At 54.8% G+C, this 19,555-nt stretch overlaps 1 protein-coding gene across 1 annotated transcript in view; it reads left to right on the top strand.

Annotated features, from left to right (window-relative positions):
* The window catches only part of MAN1C1 (mannosidase alpha class 1C member 1), a 138,884-nt gene that overhangs the window by 105,933 nt on the left and 13,396 nt on the right, over positions 1 to 19,555 (top strand). Inside the window, exons 4-7 of the mRNA XM_032361571.1 lie at positions 778 to 858; positions 6,575 to 6,669; positions 11,677 to 11,803; positions 14,764 to 14,857. Coding sequence (XP_032217462.1) covers positions 778 to 858; positions 6,575 to 6,669; positions 11,677 to 11,803; positions 14,764 to 14,857 — 397 coding nt within the window. The remainder of the gene's footprint in view (positions 1 to 777; positions 859 to 6,574; positions 6,670 to 11,676; positions 11,804 to 14,763; positions 14,858 to 19,555) is intronic.

Genomic DNA, 19,555 nt, shown 5'->3' with positions numbered 1-19,555 from the left:
ACCCCTCAGAGCAACCTGCCTTAGGATGAAGAACCCTGAGCAGAGAAAAGTGACATCTCTTGCCTGACAGCCCAAAGCCAAGTCAGAGGCTGAGGTGGCATTTTAACCTAGAGCTGGTCCTTGGCATGATGCCCCAACATCCCTCATTGGCAGCCCAGACCCAAGAAAGAAAACACGGATTAAGCCAAGTGTGGACATGCCCTCGGGCTGCAGATCAGAGGCTGAGAAGTCTGCTTACCAGCAGGTGTCTGCCTGGCACTCTGGCCTCTCAGCCTCAGCTTGGCCCTGTCTGCCCCAGAACCTCCTCAGAGAACCTTCCCCTGGCCCTGTCTCCCTGCCCTCCTGCTAAGCTAGGACAGTCCCTCAGGAAGGGGGTGGCTGGGTTAAAGAACTTGCCTCCCTTCAGGCTACGCGTTAGCTAGCAGCTCCCACCACCCTCTCGAGCCTCTTGGAGAGCTGCCAGGGCTAACTTTGCTCTGGCGGCCTCGGGCGAGGGCTAGGGAAGGAAGCCAAACCCAGCATTTATTCGTAATGCTGTCCACGTGCTGTAGTGGCCTGCCCTGCGGGTGCTGATCCCTCTCAACTTCTCTGAAAACCACCGCCCAGCCCAGCCTCAACTGTCAGGTGAGGCCTCGGAGCCCAGCACAACAGTGGCCAGACCAGCGGGGTTGGGGGCTGGGGCCAGAGTGGCCTGTCTCAAGGGCCTGGCTGTCCCCTGGAGCCCAGCAGGCATCTCACAAGTGCTCCCCGCCCCTTCTCTCTCCCACTGCCTTGCAGAGTGGAGAAGCATCCCTGTTTGAGGTGAACATCCGGTATATCGGAGGCCTCCTCTCCGCCTTCTACCTGACGGGAGAAGAGGTAAGTTGACCTTGGAGGCCCCTCGACCATTCAGGTGTGAGAAGACTTCGGAGAACATCTGATCTCGCTCCCTCATTTCCCCAGTGAGGAAACAGGGATTCAAGAGGATTTGCCTGGGGCCACCTAGGGCCACCCAACCTCCACGGGGCCACCTGCTGGCCCTTCCTTCTCTTCTATCTGATGCTTCTGTTCTGCTGCCCAGGTGAGCCCCACTGGCTCCCACAGTTGATAGTAAATTCTCTAAGGACGATGACTAGTCTCTTGACACCAACCACGCAGCTCCTCGCACAGACCCCAACAGGCTCTGGGCTCAGCCAGGGCTTGTAGAGCTGCTGGACTGGTTTTTGCAGGTGTTGGTTTTCAGGATGGAGGAAGCCAAGACCGTTGTTTCATGATTTCCACCTGTGGCCGCCTCTTGTCCCCCACCGCCACCCCTCTGCTCCTCTCCTGAGCCAGCCACCAGCCAGACACCACTTCAGGTCTCCAGTGGCAACGGGACGTGGGCAGCCACTGCTGATCACATGCCCTGAGTGCAAGGCCTCAGGCCCCAGGCAAGCTGCCTTGGCTTTAGCCGAAGGGCTGAGAAGTGTGGGGAGAAGGCAGAGCCCTGGGCACAGAGTCAGAAAACCTGGGTCTTATCCCCACACCATACCTGCTGTGATCTTGAGCAAGTCCTCTTCCACCCCTGGGCCTCGCTTCCTTCTCCACCGTGGGGATTCGGCTCACAGAAACCTTGCGAAATGGGACAGGAGAGATAAGGTTTGACCCCGAGCTGACCAGCTCCAAAGCCCGTATTCTCCAGGATGCAAGAGAATTTGGGGAAAACCACAGAGCTCTGTAGAAATGGGAGACTCTTCTTCCCCTTGTCACCTCCCATGAAAATGCAGCCCAAGTATCTGCACATGAAGTTGGCCAAGTCCCCAGGACCTGGGTCATCCACTGTTGTGCTCCCTCCCCGTTACCCAGAGGGCCGCGCTGCTCAGCACAATCCCTGCCTGGGGCTGGATGCCTGGACTTTAGCCCTTTCCCTTCCCTGCACTTCTCCCTGCTCTGTCCACCCCGAGATTAACATCATCTCCACTCCTTGTGGCCGGGGGACGCAGAAAAATCCCCACTAAGCCCCAGTGCTGTTGGCTGCAGAGGTCATTTCTGCAGCCAGGGGTTCAGAAGCATCAGGTGCCTGCTCTCCCTCCCCAGCTGCTTTAGGCCTCTCCCACGGGCCTCATCTCCTCGGCAGAGATTACCACTTGGACCAGTTCATCCCCAAGTAATTGTAGTTGGGAGCCTTTGGCTTTGAGCCAAACGAAACCTGAATTTCATTTGAAAACCCAAGAACAGGAAAGTGACATGGAGCAGAGAAAGGAAATGCCACTCATGACTCTGGGAGGTGGCCACAGGATGTGGGGACCGGGCTCACAAGGGTCAGTCTGGGAGCCAATGATTTGCAGGGGGGACTGGAGTCCCTCAGTTCTGATGCTCGACCCTCCCCCTCCCTCCTCTTAGAGTATCTGTGATTCTGAGAACTTGTTTGAGGCCTTGGTTAGTGATGTAATCTGGCTGGGTCTGAGGACAGAGGAGGGGTGGTCCCCTGGGGTGGTCCTTGGCTTCATGCAGGATAGAAGTAGAACGTGAGCCAAGAGGAAGTGAGAACTGAGTTTATTGAAGACACAGAGAGAGGGAGGGTACAGACGGAGCATCTGGGAGACTCAGAAAGGAAAAAGAGAATGAGTCTCTTCTTTGCTTAGGATCTGCGGTTTTTGAGGATTGTGGTCTGATGTCCAGGCCCTCTCAGCATCTAGGAACTGGTCAGAGCAAGGACGGGGTCTAGGTGCCCTCCATAAGTCACTTATTCCTCGGCGCCTGGGGGTCTTGACATTGAGATGTCTGGTGTCAGTGTCTAGGATATGCACAAGGCAGCCTTGCCTGGTCATTCTTGCCCAGACAGTCCTTGGATGGTATCTCCTGCACTGGAAGATTCCAAAGAAATCATTCGCTCCTTGATCCTTACAAGGATGAAGCAGGTATAAGGCGGGCGTGCAGGTGCTCGCATGGGTCATGGCAGGTAAGGGAACGTAAAAAGCAGTCCTTTGTGGGGTCACTTTGGTTCCCCCGTGTCACTAGAAGGGTCATCAGTCTGACTGTCTGGGATGCAGAATGGATGCTGGGGTGTGGACAGGAGGACAGGAGAGTGATTTAGAACTAGGCCACAAAGTCCCACTTGGCTCAGAACCCCTGAGCAGGCAGCACGTCCTCCAGCCACGCCCTGCTGGTCCCTCTGTCCGTAGCACCTGCACATGGCAGAGACCATACCCGATGTGTCCCGTCTCAATGGCCCCCAAACACCCCATAGGGTGGGGGTCTTTGCCTACTTGCAGATGTGGGAACCGAGACTTAGAAGCAACTCGCTCAGGTCGTGATCCCTGAGGGCCGATGTGAGTTCGTGCCTGACCCGGTGGCCTTTCTGCCACAGGCCTGGGTTACAGCCCCCATGCAGCCCGGCCCGGTGTCCCCACTTTCCACCATCTCTCTGTCCTCCATCTCACACACAGTGGGTGCCTGTGGCTGAGACTTTCCATTCTTCAGATTTCCCATGAGTATTTTTGGAATGGTGCCTGAGACCCCAGATCCCCCCTGGGCTGAGGCCTGTCTTTGCAGCAGGGGGAGCCTAAAGGAGTCACTTCCCCTGCTTGGTAGGCCAGCCCTACGGGACGCCCCTGAGAATGGCAAGCATGGTGACAGTCACACGAGGTGACGTTTGCCTAGCTCTCTACAGTTCATGCAGCCCATTCCCTTATGTACCTTCTCTCACTTGATTTCTAGAAGAACACCGGGAAGCATCTCTCACTTGATTTCTAGAAGAACACCGTTCCATTGTGCACAGGAGGGTCAGAGACCCTGAGGTCACACAGCTGCCAAGTCGGAAGATCTGAACCTGGGCCCAGCCCAGAGAACTTTCATTCTGCAGAATATACTTCTTGCTAGTTTCTCTCACCTCTGGGCCCCTGACTGTGGCTTACCGTGTCTGCCTGCAGCCGCATCTCTCTGTGTGGGAAAGGCAGGCAGCTCGTGTCACTTCCCAGCTCCACAACCTTGAGCAAATTGCTTCTCTGAGTCTCGGTTGTGTCATCCTCAGAGTGGTCAACACCCTGCCCACAAGGCTACTGGGGACTGAAGGTCATGTAGAGAAGATGCCTGGCGTAGTGATACATTGTGATTTATAATAAGTAATGTGGTTTTGGTCTTCATCCCATTTCTGGCAGAGCTCCTAAAATCCTTGGAATTTCCTAAGCACTGAGAGCAATCATTGTATCTTTTGTTATGTAAATTGGGTGACTCTTGGACCCCACCTGAGGATAGAGGCTCACTGCCAGGAAAATGAACCAGAAGGTGAGAGGGTAGTTATATTCAGTCCCGTGCCCTGACTTCCAAGGGACAGGAGAGAGCCAGGAGGTTGAATCAGGAGCCAACTGGCAGTGGCCTAATTAGCCGTGCCCATGTCATGAAACCTTCATAAAACCCCAAAAATGAACTGGGCCATGGAGCTTCCAGGGTGGCTGAGCACCAGGAGATTTGGGGAAAGCTCCAGTCCTGGAGAAAGCATGGAGGCTCTGTGCCCTCTCCCCAGACCTTGCACTAAGCATCTCTTCCATCTGGCTGTGCCTGGGCTACATCCTTTTATAATAAACCAGTAAGTAAACATGTTTCCTGAGTTCTTTGATGCACTCTAGCAAATTATCAAACCCACAGAGGGGTTGGTGAGAACCTCTGACTTAGAGACGGTGTGCAGAATCACAGGTAACAGGCTAGACTTAGGACTGGTGTCTGGAGGGGCGGAGGGAGGGGTGCGGCAGTGTGGTAGGACTCGGTCCTCAAGCTGTGGGAACTGCGGGAAGATAGTGTCAGAACTGAGTTGAATTGTAGGGCACCCAGCTGGTGTCTGGCGAATTGCTTGCTGGTATAGGGAAACACCCCCCCACACACACACACACGGAGTGGAATCGGGTTCAGAATCTGTTCCACACCTACTCACTTCCAAGAGAATAAGTAGACTCATGTTCTTTTGCCGGTGGTACCCCTCTGGTCCACGCACACTCACTCAGCATCCTTCCTGGTGGGGTTGAGACCCTGCAGTGCCCGCCAGCGACAGGCTTTCCAAAGGTGGAGACGTGGAAATTCCTAAGAGGGTAGAGAAGACACCGCTTGCAGTCCTCGGGGCAGCCGGCAGCCGGTCAGCTGCCCGGAGTGGGTTCAGGTGCAAGTCAGTTCCTCTGCACCGCACTGCGCAGCCTCCCGGGGGCCAAGTGACACTATCAGGAGCCTCAGATGAGAGCGCTTTGTTGTTGCTAAACCGGAGGCTTCTGGGCCAAGGCTTTGGAATCTGGGTTCTAGAGAAACTCCCGCCGGGACTCTGATGTGGGTGGCCCCTGTGCCCACTCCTGGGACCCACTGTCTGGTGCGGGACCCTGTCCTCTTCTCCCGCCCAGCCCTGCAGGCCCCTGGGGCACTTCTTCCCTTCCCACCTCTGGCCTCCCAGGCTAGAGGCACAGCTGCCCTCAGAGGCCCCGCTGCCTCGTCCCAGCTAGCCCTGCAGACTCCCCACCTCAGGCCCTCCGCAGCTGCCTGAGCCATTCAGGGGCCCATACTGGGGCCCGGGGACCCAAGAAGACTTGGTTTTGCCGCACGCGGGAGGTCGGTAGACTGGATCGGCCTCGAGCTCGGAAGCGAAAGGAAACGTGTTGTTCCACCCGGAGCAGTTGCTAAGGAACTTACATCTCACATTATAAAAAATAAATAATATTTACTGTAGGCTTGCTTTTATTATTAAAAATAGCACAGAAAGAGAGATAAGCCAAAGGAAGAAAATTCCTCCATGAGCCTACCCTGTACCCCTAGGCGAGCATCGTTAATATTTTGGTGTATTTCCCTGCCAGCCTTTCCTCACGCATCCGTGTGCGTGTAATTTTTACTAAAGTTGAATTACACTATTTCAAATTTTACTTTTCTTTTCATAAGCTATAAACCCTTTCTTTGTTACGAAGTAATAGTCTATATCATTCCAGTGACTGCCTAGTCTTCTGTTGCATGGATAAGTCCTAATTTAACCACTTCTATATTGTTTGATGTTTAGAATATCGTCATTTTCCCATGATTATATTTATGTTTATGTTTATTTATATATTATTTATTTATTTATATTTACATTTATATTTTCCACGTCATATTTCCACGATTGTATTATAAACAATGCTGGAATAAATAGCCCTTAAATCCAACCTTTACAACATCCTTGATTACTTGTTTCCTTAGAATAGATGCCTAAGAGGAAAACTGAGGCATCAGAAGGTCACAGGTGCTTTTGAATTAGAAGAACAATGTGAGGGGGTCAGAGCCTCCAGCAGAGCCCTGGGGCCTGGGGCCTCCTTACGGCTCCTTGGCCCCCATGTCAGTAGTTTAACTGTTCACCTTCTCTGCTCCTTCCCGTCTGTAAAATGGGAACGATGGGAAGATTCACAGTGTCAAGGGGGAAAGACCCTTTCCCTGGTTTTGCACATGGGGCAGCAACACTTTGCTGAGAAGCTCCCAGTGGTGGCACGGTGAGGCAGGGCTGGAACCCGAGCCTCCCACCCACCCCCCAGCCCGCAACTCCTGGGCCCTCTGCCCACAGGAGCGCGCCCACCCAGACCCATTCACGATGCCGGTGCTGCTTCCTTTACAGGTGTTCCGAGTGAAGGCCATCAAGCTGGGAGAGAAGCTTCTGCCGGCTTTCAACACCCCCACGGGTATCCCAAAAGGTGTTGTGAACTTCAAAAGGTAGGCCATCTTCTGGTTTCCTGCTTGTGGCTTTGGGTGCATCTATGTGGAAACTGAGGCACGGAGAGGACAGGACCTACCGTGGGAATCATAACGAGTCAGCGGCACAGCAGAGACTAGCCTTAGCCGAGAGCTCTCCAGGGCTGATGCTTGTCACCAAACCTGGGGCTTAGGATTCATAAGGCCTGATGGTGAGGAGGGGGCAGCTGGTCTGTGATTGTCCCCTAACACTGCCTTGACTCACAGCCCTACAGGTGTGCCCAGCTAGGGTCAGGAGCCAGTAGGCACATCACAGGCTCCCGCCACAAGAAGGTACCCCAAACTGCTTGGGGGTCTCAAGACCCTGAGCAGAGGGACCCCTGGGCTAGATTTCAGGAACCCAGTGTCAGAACCCAGAAGCTTGGACTCCAAGGAAGAAATGCCCTCGTCAGGTCACATAAGCCAGTAGCTAGCCATTCCTGGGCACAATCTGGACTTCCAAATCCATTTTTAATAATACTTACTGGAATTACCTCCTCTTTTAAAATAGTAAGTTTTCATTGCAGAAAATATGGATTATACCACAGAGAAGACTCCTGAATGGTTCCATTAATGAAAGAAGCCACCAGTAATGCTTCTTTCTACTGACTTGGTTTTAAAACATTGATTCTTATTGGCTGCTTCCATGATTTTCCTTCCTGATCTATTGCTTAATCCAGTGTGTGAACTAAAGACTTTCTGGGTAGCCACTAAGTCACAGAATGTCAGAGTGGAAGGGACTGGGGGCTGTGCAATGAGAGAAGGGTAGAGCTGGGTCTGGAGCTGGGTCCAGCCCCAATGCCTGGGGGTGCTTACCTGCCCCCCATGAGGCTGCCATTCCCTCTCACAGGAATGAAAGTGTGTTTATATCCACCCATTGTCCAGATGTGGTGACTAAGACCCAGGGAGGGGAAGGGGTGGGGTCAGAGTCAAGAGAACTAATGGCCAACCAGCTTAATGATGGATGAATCTTTATGAACACGAGTCTTGCTCCTGGGGACCCCCAGTGCCCCATTGTCTTGCCTTTCCTCACTTCTTCCACTGGTCGCCTTCCTCTCACAGCTTCCCTGTCCGCCAAAGGCCAGCTGCCCTGCCATCTGGGCCACGAAAACCAGAAGCCTTTCCTGGCCTCCAGACAATTTATCTGCCTCCTTATGGCCTCAGCATGTGCCTATTCATGTTCCCTGCTGGCCTGGAAGCTTCCTGAGGGCAGGATACGTGTCTAAGTCTTTGCTCCTTCCTTCAGCAAATATCCGTGTTCGGGCCTGTGTGCAGGATAAGAGATCAGCCATGCGGCTGGGCCGGCCGCTTACTGAGCAAGTTCGCGTGCCCAGCATTGTGCTAAGGGTTTCTGGATGTTGCCTCACCAAGTACTCCTCACAGCAACCCTTTGAGAGTAGATATTTATAGTACCCCCATTATTCAGACAGAGTCTCAGAGAGGTCGACTAACTTGCCCAAAGTCTTATAGCTACTAGGTAACTGAGGATATGATTTAAGCCCGTTTGGTCAGAGATTGACAGCTCTGCTCTTAGGGCCTGCCTGGCCGTCCCTGGGACAGGAGCCCTGCCACCCCTGTGCCTCAGGAGCAGACTCCCTGGGAGATGTTGCAGAAGGCACCCAGGAGCTCCCCGGGGCCGTTCTGGAGGCTCTCCCGCAGTTCTAAGTCGGGGGGAAGGTTGTAGTCTTTCCATCTCCCCAGACTTCCCCATTCCATCTCCTGAAGTGAGGTCTTCCTTCCGGACTCTCCATCCACCGGCAGCGCCCCCCAGTGGCCTGGAAGGGAAGTAGAGGCCCTGGGCTCTGGTCCAGCGCCTCGGTGCCTCTGCCTCTGCTTCCTTGCGGTCCTGGGCAGGTTTCACTCTTCAGGTCAGTCTGCATGGGGCCTCACAGAGGAGAGGGGACTCGGTCCGTCCCTGTGGTCCGAGAGCATTCCTGGGGTGCGACCTCACATAAGTCTCACCATAGGCCACAGGGGGCCCCTGGAGCCAGTCAAATCCCATTCTCCATGCTAGGGTTGACTTCTCAGAGCTGGACGTTTGGATCACTGTTCAGATTCCTGTCCCACAAACACTAATCCTAGAGAAACACAGCCACAGCTGTCAGGAAGCGGAGACGCAAACGCGCTGTCTTTGTGGCTCTCTGTCCCAGGGCTGGCTTCTCGGTCCTCACTGCCTAGAGTCTGGGAGAGGACCTCAGCTCGGCCCTCCTTACCGCGTCTGCGTCTGTGCGTGGCCCTGTGCTGGCTGCCTGCCTTACCCCGGTCCCGCAGAGCCCGGACCGGCTGCAACACAGATCCTGACATTTCTGATTAAGAAAATGCATTTATTTTTAGGCTATTTGCCTGCTGCGGGTGCTGTATACATATGTATGTATATGCATATTTCCTGGCAACGCCTCCCTTTCATTTTCTGGGTAAGAGAGTCTGTTGCTAAAAAAAACGTCTCCCTGTTCCAGCCGGGGAATGTCAGGGATGTTTATAGCCCACGGGGCGCTGAGTTTGCTCTTTACAGAGGGGGCCCACTGGTGGGAGCTGGGCTGCACACCACCACCCAGACCGGGGCCCTCCAGGAGGAAGGGCCCGCCCAGGTTGCAGCAGGAGGGAAGGGTAACAAGGCCCTGCCCCAAAGTGAGCCTGACTGCTCCTTCTATCTGGGAGGCAGAGGCAGAGGCAGGGACAGCTGTGACCCTTGTCCTGCAGGGACCACTGAATCCGAGACAGTGGCAGTGTCAAGTCCAAGGATTAATCTGTCACACACACAGACTCATACACACACACCCACCCGAATCAGCAGGCTGAGATACACAGGTTCGCCTGTGTCCCACACTCTTGCCACCACACACTCCCAGACAAACATGCATTTGTGTAGACACGCTCCTACCACACACAGATAGCCACATCTTAGTAATTGCTCGTGTTTCTGGAGCATTCACTGTGCACCACACACCATGTGAACACGGGATCTGGATTCTCTCTCTCCAACCTCACAGTGAGCACAAGGACTCCATTTCACCAGGAAGGACACTGAGGCAGAGAGAGGTGAGGTCGCTCACCCAAGGTCACACAGCCATGGCGTGAGGTTAGAATTAGCCAGGTCTGTCTGGCTTCGATGTTCACAACTGTACCGCACACATACAGACATACACGTACCCATGGGAGCTTCTGCCATGCTGGGGAGGGGCGTTGTGGAGTGACCCCTTCTGTGGGGAGAGAACACAGGCTGCAGACCCACTTGTAGGCTTACCAGACTGGGAGGGAGGCAGTGGGCAGAGCCTCTATTAGCCCAGGGCTTCACAGGGCCAATCAGAAGCCCTCCTGGTCTCTGGATACCGCCCAGAACAGGTACATTTGGGGGCACAGAGTACTTAGGATTTGGATTTGGATTCAGCTCTACCAGTTCTGTTCTTTGCTGTGTGATCTTGGAGAAATATCTTCCCCTCTCTGAGTCTAAGCATCCTCACCTATGAAATAAGAATCGTGGTATTCACCTCCGAAGTTGTGAAGATGTGAAGATAAAATAAGACACTACAATGTCTGGCACCCATCAGGAACTCAGTAACTCAAACAATAATTTTAATAAACTATAAACACATGATTTATATGTGCGTAATTACCTAATGTGAAAAATGACAGTAATTACATGCCTAATTTATACCTCCCGATAGCTCTGTGAGGTGTGGGTACTGTCAGTTAACAGATGAGGAAACTGAGGGTGAGAGAGATCAGCCGACCTGCCTGAAGTCGCCCAGGCCGGGCGCCACAGGAGCTGGCACTTGAAGACAAGCAGGAGAGGGAAGGTGCCCACCCACTGCCTGCTGCTGTCCAGCCCTGGTCTGCATGTCTGCCAGGCTGGCCCCCCTGCAGGGAGCCCACTAGGGAGGGAGGGAGAGGGAGAAGGCTCATGTGGGGAAAACCAAGAACAAAAGACAGCTGGCTGATTAGTGGCTGTTTTGACCTTGAGTGTCTCTTCGAGGGCAGGAAGCATCCATTATTCAGGAAACCCTCTGTGGGTACCCACAGCTCCCACTGAGATAGCTGGAGAGAGAAGTCACACTTGGCCTGAGGGGAAGAGGGACAGAGAGGGGACACCTTCCCCTTCCCTCTGGGTGGGTGCGGGGCCATCTGGGTGGGAGACCATTAGGGGATGTGCAGAGCCCAGTCTGAATCTGGCCTCCACCATCTACCAGCTTCGACCTTCCTGATAACTTACTTCCCTCTCTGAGCCTCAGTTTCCTCTTCGTGTATTGGGATGAATGATGCTTTACCTTGTGGTTTTTAAATGAAGTCAAGATGCAAATAGCTTGACCCTGTATCTGGTATCTGTAGTGGCTCAGTACACAGAAGATGTTTTATTTTTTATCTGTGAACCAAGTCTCCCCTCTCTGTGCAGCCCATCCCTCTCCCCCCCCCACCCCCAACTCAGGGAAATACCCAAAGAGGTGGAGGCGGGAAGAAGGTGGGGTCCCTGCTTTTCATCTGTCCCCGTCCCGACCCCAGCCACAGCAGTGTATCCCCCACACAGCCTCACAGACTGTAGCGGCCAGATGACCTTCAGCCAGAGACAGAAAGCGTCCTGCAGGGTCTTTATGGTTCCTGACAGAATTGTCCATATCATTTATAAATTTAGCGTAACTTGGGTGCCCGATCTTGGCCACCAAGGCAGCTCTGGCCCCGTCCTAGAGCCCACACATCTTCCAGGGGCTGGTTGATGAAAGAAACAAAGAATAGTGCCAGTAGACAGGCCTAGCTAGGTTCAGATCCCCTCTAGCAAGTCGGTTCACAAACATCTGTGTCTTCATCAGCAACTGGAGCTGTTACTGGTGCTGATTCCCAGGATGGAGCAAGATCAGATGGCGGGAGCTCCCAGGACAGGGCCTGGTGAGCGGGTTACCCCCCCACACCGAGCAGTCCCCACCCCCACATTACTCTCAGCAGGGGAGCCAGCCCCAGCAGCAGCAGGCTGACAGGGGCGCTTCTGTCTTTTCACAGCGGCTCCAACAGGAGCTGGGGCTGGGCCATGGCCGGGAGCAGCAGCATCCTGGCTGAGTTCGGGTCCCTGCACCTGGAGTTCTTACACCTGACCGAGCTCTCTGGCAACCAGGTCTTCGCAGAAAAGGCAAGTGTTCTCCCTGCCCCCCCCACCCTCAGTGGCTCCTCCCTCTTCTCCCCACTCAGCAGGTTCCCAAACAGCAGGGGGGCCTCTGGTCACCGATAATTCAACCGTTGCTAATACAGCCGTTGCTGCCTGCGGGAGCCCTGCGCGTGCATGCCCAAAGCCAGGTGGCAGAAAGGTGCGCGCAGGGAGTCATCAGGGTTCTGCCGGGGCAGGGAGGAGATGAGGCTGCCAGCGAGGTTCTCACCGGGGCTGTCAGCTCGGTGGCAGCCACGCACATGTGGAATCGGGAGAGAATGCAGGAACTGAAATCCAGGCACCCGCTCCCGTTGGCAGGAATTGGCCACCGGGTGCAGAAGGCCCCTTTCCAGAGACAGTTAACTTTTTCGTGTGCGATCTGCCACCTTCTCCTTCCAGATGCCTGCCTAACTCACGTTGTCAGCAGGCTGGCAAAGCGATTGCACTCCACGGCAGAGGCACACGTCTGCCCTTCCTGTTTGTTACCAGGCTGGCTCCGGGCACAAGAGGTGCTGAGAGCTGGCCTCCAGGCTGTCAGCCTGCCTGACAGCTGCCCGCTCCTTCCCCTCTGTGAAGCCCTCCGGAAGAACGGGTTCCTCCACATGACCACCCATGGCAGTCGCCATCATCTAAGAAATGTCTCCTCGGGTCTAACACTAAACCCCAGGAAGGGAAGGGTTCACACATACCCTCAGAAGGTGCTTGGGCTCCACCAGCAGCTGTCCTTCCCTGAGTCCTGCCTAAGGAGCTAAAGTCCTGCCTCTGGGAATGTCCCTTTGGAGGCCTCTCCCCTCCCAAAGCCTTCCCTTCTCTGAAGGTTAGACTCTTGGGGTGCCAGGGGAGCTGGGAGATCATAGGTTTACACCTCTACCCAGTGGCTCCCAGTCGTGTGTCCACCAGCCAGCCCTCCAACATCACCCTGCAAGCCTAGAGGAAACACATCTCCGGCGTCACCCAGGCCTGGGAATCTGCATTTTTAATAAGCGCCCATGTGCTTTTTGATGCCGGATTTAAGAGCACTGCTTATTCAGTATGGGACTCTCCCTGAGCATTCTTAGGAAGCTCAAGAAGAGCTTTTCAGCCCCTTGATCACTTCCTCTGTGATGGGGTTTACTACCCCCTCTTAAATAGCTTGTCACGTCAGACCTGCCTTCAGAGCCTGTACTGGGAGGACCCTGGCACCCTGTGACACCCCGCCTTTCAAGTTCATGAAAGAAGTTCCATCCCACTTCCTGATGGGTCTTATTTGCTGATCCGTTTTCCTACCGCCAAGCCTTCCCTCCCCGAGCCTCCCCACTTCCTTTGCTCTTGGGTCAGACTCCACTGGGAAGGTTGTGACTGGCTCACGCTGGAGCGGGACAGAGAGCTCACTCTAGTCCCTGGTTAGTCTGGACAAACTTGCCACCACCGCCCCAGCACTTGCTATATGTCGGATACCCTTATAGTGTTTCTGTCCACCCCTCCAAACCCTGAGGTGGGTCTTCCTGTTACCCACATTTTACAGAGGAGGAAACTGAGAGAGGTTCAGTCACTTGTCCTGGTCATCCAGCTGGTAAGTGACAAGGATCCAAGCCCAGGACTTTCTGACTCCAAAGCCCACGTTCTTTGAAGACCAGATTAGTGTAGCAGGCTTCAGGCTTTCCCCCTCGAGTCCATCTGCCTGTCTCTCTGTCTCCCTCTACATTTATATTCTCTGGCTATTTTCATCCCCCAATCATGCCTCCCACAGAGGCAATTATTGGCAGTCAACAAATTGGCCCAAATTCTAGAAGCACCCGTACCCTCCAGGGGAGCTAATTTAGCCTGCTTCACTGCTCACCACCAGGACAGTCGAGAATAACTCAGGTACAAGCACATTCCTGTCCCCTATAATGGACTTCGTTAACATAAATGGATATGAAATCTCATGTGGTAAAGCAAAGTGCTGTTCCCTGGAAAGAAAGGTCTGACAGCTGAAAGGCTGCTCTCCCTGCTCCTCGCCTTGTAGATAAATCTACAAGCACGGTACAGTACTGTCCCCGAGGGCCTTGCTGTTCTCCAGGATTCTGTGCTGGAAGGATTATGTGTCCTGCCAGAAAGCAGACCCCAAGGGATAAAGCCTTCCCTCTTCTCGCCCTTTATAACCCCAGAGGTTGCAAATCTAGCCTCTTCCTGCTCCAGCCGGGCAGCCTTTGCCGCGTGTTACCGCACGGTCCCTGCCCTGACCCGTGTCGAGCACAAGGGCTACTCCGCATGGCCAGCTGAGCCCTGCCTCGTGTCCCGGCTCTGCCACTTATGAACTCTGACCACGGGCAGGCCGCTGAAACTCCGGGATGCGGGTTTGTCCCCTGTTCCACAGAGATAGTACCAGATGGGTTGTCCCAACGTGATGCAGGTGATGGGTCTGGGTCAGAAGGACTGAGAAATGTTCAGGGCTGTTGTTAGGGCAGGGTGTGAAGGAGCCCAGGCCTTTCCTCTGCAATGGTCCTATGATGTCTGACACAATAATTTATTCCTCGTATGAAATGACTGGTATTGACAATTTCTGACTTATTAAAAGGCAGTTTTACCCGTAGTTCTTACAAACGGGGCTACTATCGCTTACAGGAACCACCCCCCTCCCCGCCTGAAAAGGCCCATCCCCCAAAGCAGTGCACAGTGAGGAAGGGGTAAAGTGAGGGGAGTGTGGGAGGCCTAGCAGGGCCCCAGGTGGAGGGGTCAGTGCAAAGGCAGTGGCCAGGCTCCCGCGTGGCCATGTCCTGCCGTGCCTTACCCGTGGGCCCAGGGCGTGGCGGTCTCGCCACCTCCAGGCTGCGGCCTGCTATTGTCACCCAGCTCTCCCTCCTGCCTTGGCTGAGCGGTTTCTTCTTCGGATCCGAACAAGCTTCCTCCTTCAGCAGTGGCCGCTGAGCCCTGCCGGCTCCTTCCAGAAAGTGAGGGTGCATCTCTTGTCCGTTTCTTGGCAGGTCAGGAACATCCGAAAGGTCCTCAGGAAGATCAACAAGCCCTTTGGCCTCTACCCCAACTTCCTGAGCCCAGTGAGTGGGAACTGGATGCAACGTGAGTATGGGGAAGCTGCCGCCCGCCTTGTGGTCACTGCCACCAGGATCCAGTGTGAGGCACCTCGGCCAAGTGAACAGGGACACGTTTGTCAGAGCCCCAGGCCAGCGAGGCCTTTGCTCCATGCTCCCGGATGCCAGCCACTGTGGGGGTCTTCACTGCTGTTGTGTTTTGTGTCGTCTTGTGTGACAGGTGTGGTGGCTGCCCCGTCACGAGGCCTGCCCTCCGCATCCCCTGCACACTCGCTGCCTCCAGACTTCTGTCTCTTAGGGTGCCACTGAAGCCTCTTTGGTCAACCCCCAGACTAGTGGGGCCATTCCACACAGCACCATCTCTCTACTCTAGGGCTGGCCCCAGGAAAGACCACGTGTCCTCTCCCAGCCCCTTGGATCGAGTGCCCCACCTCCAGCTTTAATCCAGAGCCCAACTATATAGTGATACAAAAATCATGAATTTACCGTTGTATCTCACACAGGCCGGAATGGGTCCTGGGATTCCTGCTGTTCTCTGTTCAGAGGCTTGTGCTCAGCCAGGTGGGCGTGGGCCCGGGAAGCTCACTGAGAGCCCCCAGCTCCACCCACAGAAACAGAATGGGATTTGCAGGGACATGCAAGCTGGAGGGTGTGGAAAAGTCTCCCAGGACCCTGGGATTGCTCCTGCTAGGAGGTCACAGCGCGAATTGGTGGCGGCAGGTTCCTTTGGCCCTGCCCCCCCTCCCATGCCTCCATCATTTCTGCTGATACAGGGAGCCCTCTCCCTCTCCTCTGCCGCCAGCCCTAGTTGTTACGACATCAGCAAGGGCTTGGAGCAAAGCACGGGAGACTGATGACGGCCTGGCTCCGGGACATGCCCTTCATCACTGCAAGCCTCAGTCTCCTCTCTTGCAAATGGGGGAAGAGCTCGAGATGGCTTTTTTGTGCACCGTGGAGGGGTGGGGGAGTAATGGTCAGAAGCTTCAGGAAATGGATTTCAGTTCATCTTCCAAAGAGGATATGTGTTGTGCCAAAAGGTAACAAGTAAAAGTAGGCAAGCAGGGCCTGGGGGTCAGGCCAGCCTGCAGGGACACCACAGAGAAACTGCCGAGGCCTTATTCTCGCAACCCTGGGCCTCTGTGACTGCAGGTCCAGGAGGCCCAGAAAATGTGACCCAAGGACTTTTCCCCTGTGATGACCTCACCCCCAAGTGGCCTCCTGCAAGAACCACTTACAGAAATACAAGGTATTTTTAACCAAAACACACTGCCAAATCCAAAAGTGCAGGGAAAAAATGAAGGTTTGAATTACAGATTATGGCCATGGGAAGACAGTTCAATAACTGTTACTGCTTTTAATTGCAAGGCCTGACTGGGTAAAGAGATAAACTACCCGACTGCCAGCCTTAGCTGCTCCGGGACAGCGCAGCAGAAGCCAACGCAGCAGAAGCCATCCGGAGGGAGAGGGGCGTGACCTCCCTGTATGAGCAGCTACCTTGGCAAATTCCAGGGAGCCTCCCCACCCCCACCCTGCTGAGAAGCAGAACTTTCTTTTCAGGCTGCGCCAGGGGTCGCTGGGCTGAGCAAAGTCGGTCACCTATGGAAAATTGTTTCATATTAATAAAACATGAATGCGAGGCCTGCTAAAGGGCAGAGGGAAAGCTAGAGCCCTGCTCATCCAGGCACCTGCCTGCCTCCTCCCCGACCCCCAGCTCCGGCAATCAGGCTCATCTTAGGTTCTCTGTGGTTTCATTGGGATTTTTTGGTAATTGTGTGTTTTTCCAACGGACAAGAACATTCCCAACTTGCGTAAGCTTAGTGTGTTTACTTTCTTTCTTCTTCTTGAATCCTTGGTTAGCCCATTTGCAACCACAGGAGCTGCCGCTTGGGGAGGGAGAGTTGGGGCTGTGTCCTGGTCCCATGCCCCTGCTCCTTCTGCCCCCCGCTCCTGCTGGACACTGAGCTGCAGGGTAATGGGGGAGGCCAAGACCCTCTTGCCACTAGGACTCATGGCCAGGGTAAGTCCACCAGGCTCCTGCTGGTACGTGGCACAGACGAGACCCATCCTCGCGGAGTCATGTAGAGCTCAGAAGGCTGCCTACGAGTCAGCGTGGCCCCTGGAGGGGCTTGTCTACCTGGTCCGCTGCCTGAATCCCCACTTTCCTCAGCAGGAGGGTGTGGCAAGTCCACATTCTCCCCAGTGGGGTTAGCAGTGTGAGCTGCCCATCAGCCCCAGCCTGGCAGCCTCTCCCGGGTTAGTGGTACTTTCCTACCACCCAGTTCCCAGACTGTACGGTGACCACCTCTTGCTGCAAGTGTGATGACAGTATTGACGTACACGGTCAGCAAGCAGCAGGGCCCATCTCTGCTCAGGCTCATGGACACCAGTTCACGCTCCTCTTGCATTTTATTGATCAAAAGGTGGAGGCCCAGAGAGGAAAATGGCTTGCCCTGAGCTAATGGCAGATCTGTGTCTTCCAATTCCCACTCTGCGCTCTCTATGTACCACACGGTGCTGGGGTAGGACACCGCAGGCACACACAAGCCAGAAAGCAGTGGGACCTCCAAATGAGAATCATTCCCATATCCCCAAGAGGGTGTCCTGTTGCAGACACCCGTAGAGCTCCTGGGGGGCTTGACTCCCCTCTCCTGCACACACCCGCCAGGTGGAGCCCTCAGCCACATCCTAGACACACTGCAACCACATGATGAAGTCCCAACTCTTTGGCTTGGCATTCAAGGCCCTTCCCAGCACAGCTCAAACCTTCCTTCCTTTCTTTCCTTCGGGACTTACTGGGTGTCCACGTGTGCCATACAGTCAGCAGGTGTAAAATGCGAATCATACTCGCCCCCTCCCCATAGAGAGCCCACAGCCTGGCGGAGGAGGCAGACAGCGACACCACCACTCTGGGAGCCGCCACGGGCAAGGCACACACCCAGCAATGGAAGGACTGGCTGCCACGGAGTGCTTCCCACGTGAGGCACCGTGGGGCCAGATTTGCGTGTGCCTTCTCTCACCCGTTCCTCATGGTCCCCCCCGTAGGGAAGGATGATGAGCGGGCTTATGAGAATACCGAGAAAGGCCTCTCTGCAGAGGGGATGCCTGAGCTGGGGTGTAGCAGTGAGAAGGTGCTAGCCATGCAAGGGGCGGCAGGGGTGTTCCTGGTAGAGGGGACACCACAGGTGGGGGATGACTGGGGAGGCAGGGGGCTAGGAGTGTCTGGGTGGCAGAGAAAACAGTGACAGGCGGCAGGCCCAAAGGAGTGTGGCAATGACAGCACCCCCCCACACACACTTCGCCCTGCTGCCGGCCTGTGTGCCTCTTCTGTGGTCTGTGAGCGTGGGGGGGGTCCCCTCTGCAGAGGCCGGCCTGGTTTGACTTGCAGCCTTCCCTAACCCCTGCCGGGCACATACCTCCTGCTCCAGCTGCGGACACGGCATCTGCGCGCTGGGCCCGGCGTGCTCCTGCCCCTTCCTCTATGCTCTGTCCACCGTGTAGCAATGGGGGGGTCGGGGATGTGCTGTGTTGCTGCGTATCTCTTCATACAGCAGGATCCAGCCCCCACAGAACCCCTCCTGCGCTTTCCCAAGGCTCAGGATTTCTCTGGTCTGTTCCAGTTTTTACAGGTCCTGAGCCCTTGCTGGGCCATGAGTTATTTATGGGGCCGGAAGGAGCTGGAAGGGCTGGTTTACTCTGGGTCTTCCTCTCAGTCCACTTTTCTGGTCCCCACCTGTCTTCACCCTCTGACTTTGGGTCCCACCCTCCTCACAGTTGTCTTCTCTGTCTCTAGGCAGAGAAACAGCACGCGTTCGTGCTCTGGTTAGCTGTAAAGTAGCAGAAAGCAAGAGCTCTGCCCCCTTGGTGGCCTTAGAGGAGCCCTGCAGGCCTGCCCACAGTTGTCCCCTCCGGGAGAGGGGTTGGCCGTGCCCACCTTGCTGGGTTCTTGGGAGGTTGTTACAGGTAGTACAGTAAGGCTCCGGGCCCACGTAGACCCTGGAGAAATGACAGCTTTTGATGGATTCCCTGTTCCTTCTTCTCTTCCCCCCACCGACTTTCCCTCCCTTCTCTCTTCCTACCCCCACTTTCTCCAGAGGAGCTGGAGATGCCCTCGCCAGCGACCCCACCCCACTTTACTCTGCTCCCATTTTCCTTCCTCTCTCTGTCTCTCTGCTTAAGTGCATCTTAACAGGGAACTGAAGTTTGCTCTTTGTTATAGCTATTAAATGCCTTTATGTTTCCCTGTTATTAATTTTTAAAGCATGTGCGTGAAGTGCTGTCCCTGTCTTGCTTCTCTGGTTAAGTGCTCCTGGTTGACCAGCCTTCTCCAGAGATGGCGCTGGGTGGAGTCACTCAGTCCTGCCCCATGGGGGCCACTCCAGGCAGATGCCCCCAGGGCAAAGACGGGCTCCTCAGACCCGATTCTCCCCAACCCCTGCTCCTTGGAAACTCCATTTCTCCTAGTCTGCGCAGCAGAAGCTTGGTTTCTCCAAGTGGCTCCATATTCTGACTCAATTAAGCCTCCCGTCCCTCCTTTCCGTGGCCTTTTATGAACCTGCCTGGCATTAATTACCATGTTTGTCACCGGGTAATAAAAATCTCTGAACTCCCTGCCACCAGATTATCTTTTTAAAGAAATGCAACTCATTTACAGTTAATAACCAGAGGCCCTGCCGTCCTTGGCCTGCTAAAGGGACATGATTTATACACCTGGGTGAGCCGTGCGCTC

Source organism: Mustela erminea, chromosome 10, assembly GCF_009829155.1.
Source record: "Mustela erminea isolate mMusErm1 chromosome 10, mMusErm1.Pri, whole genome shotgun sequence".
Taxonomy (NCBI): Eukaryota; Metazoa; Chordata; class Mammalia; order Carnivora; family Mustelidae; genus Mustela; species Mustela erminea.
The sequence above is the reverse complement of the archived record's forward strand: the minus strand, read 5'-3'. Positions and strand labels throughout refer to the sequence as shown.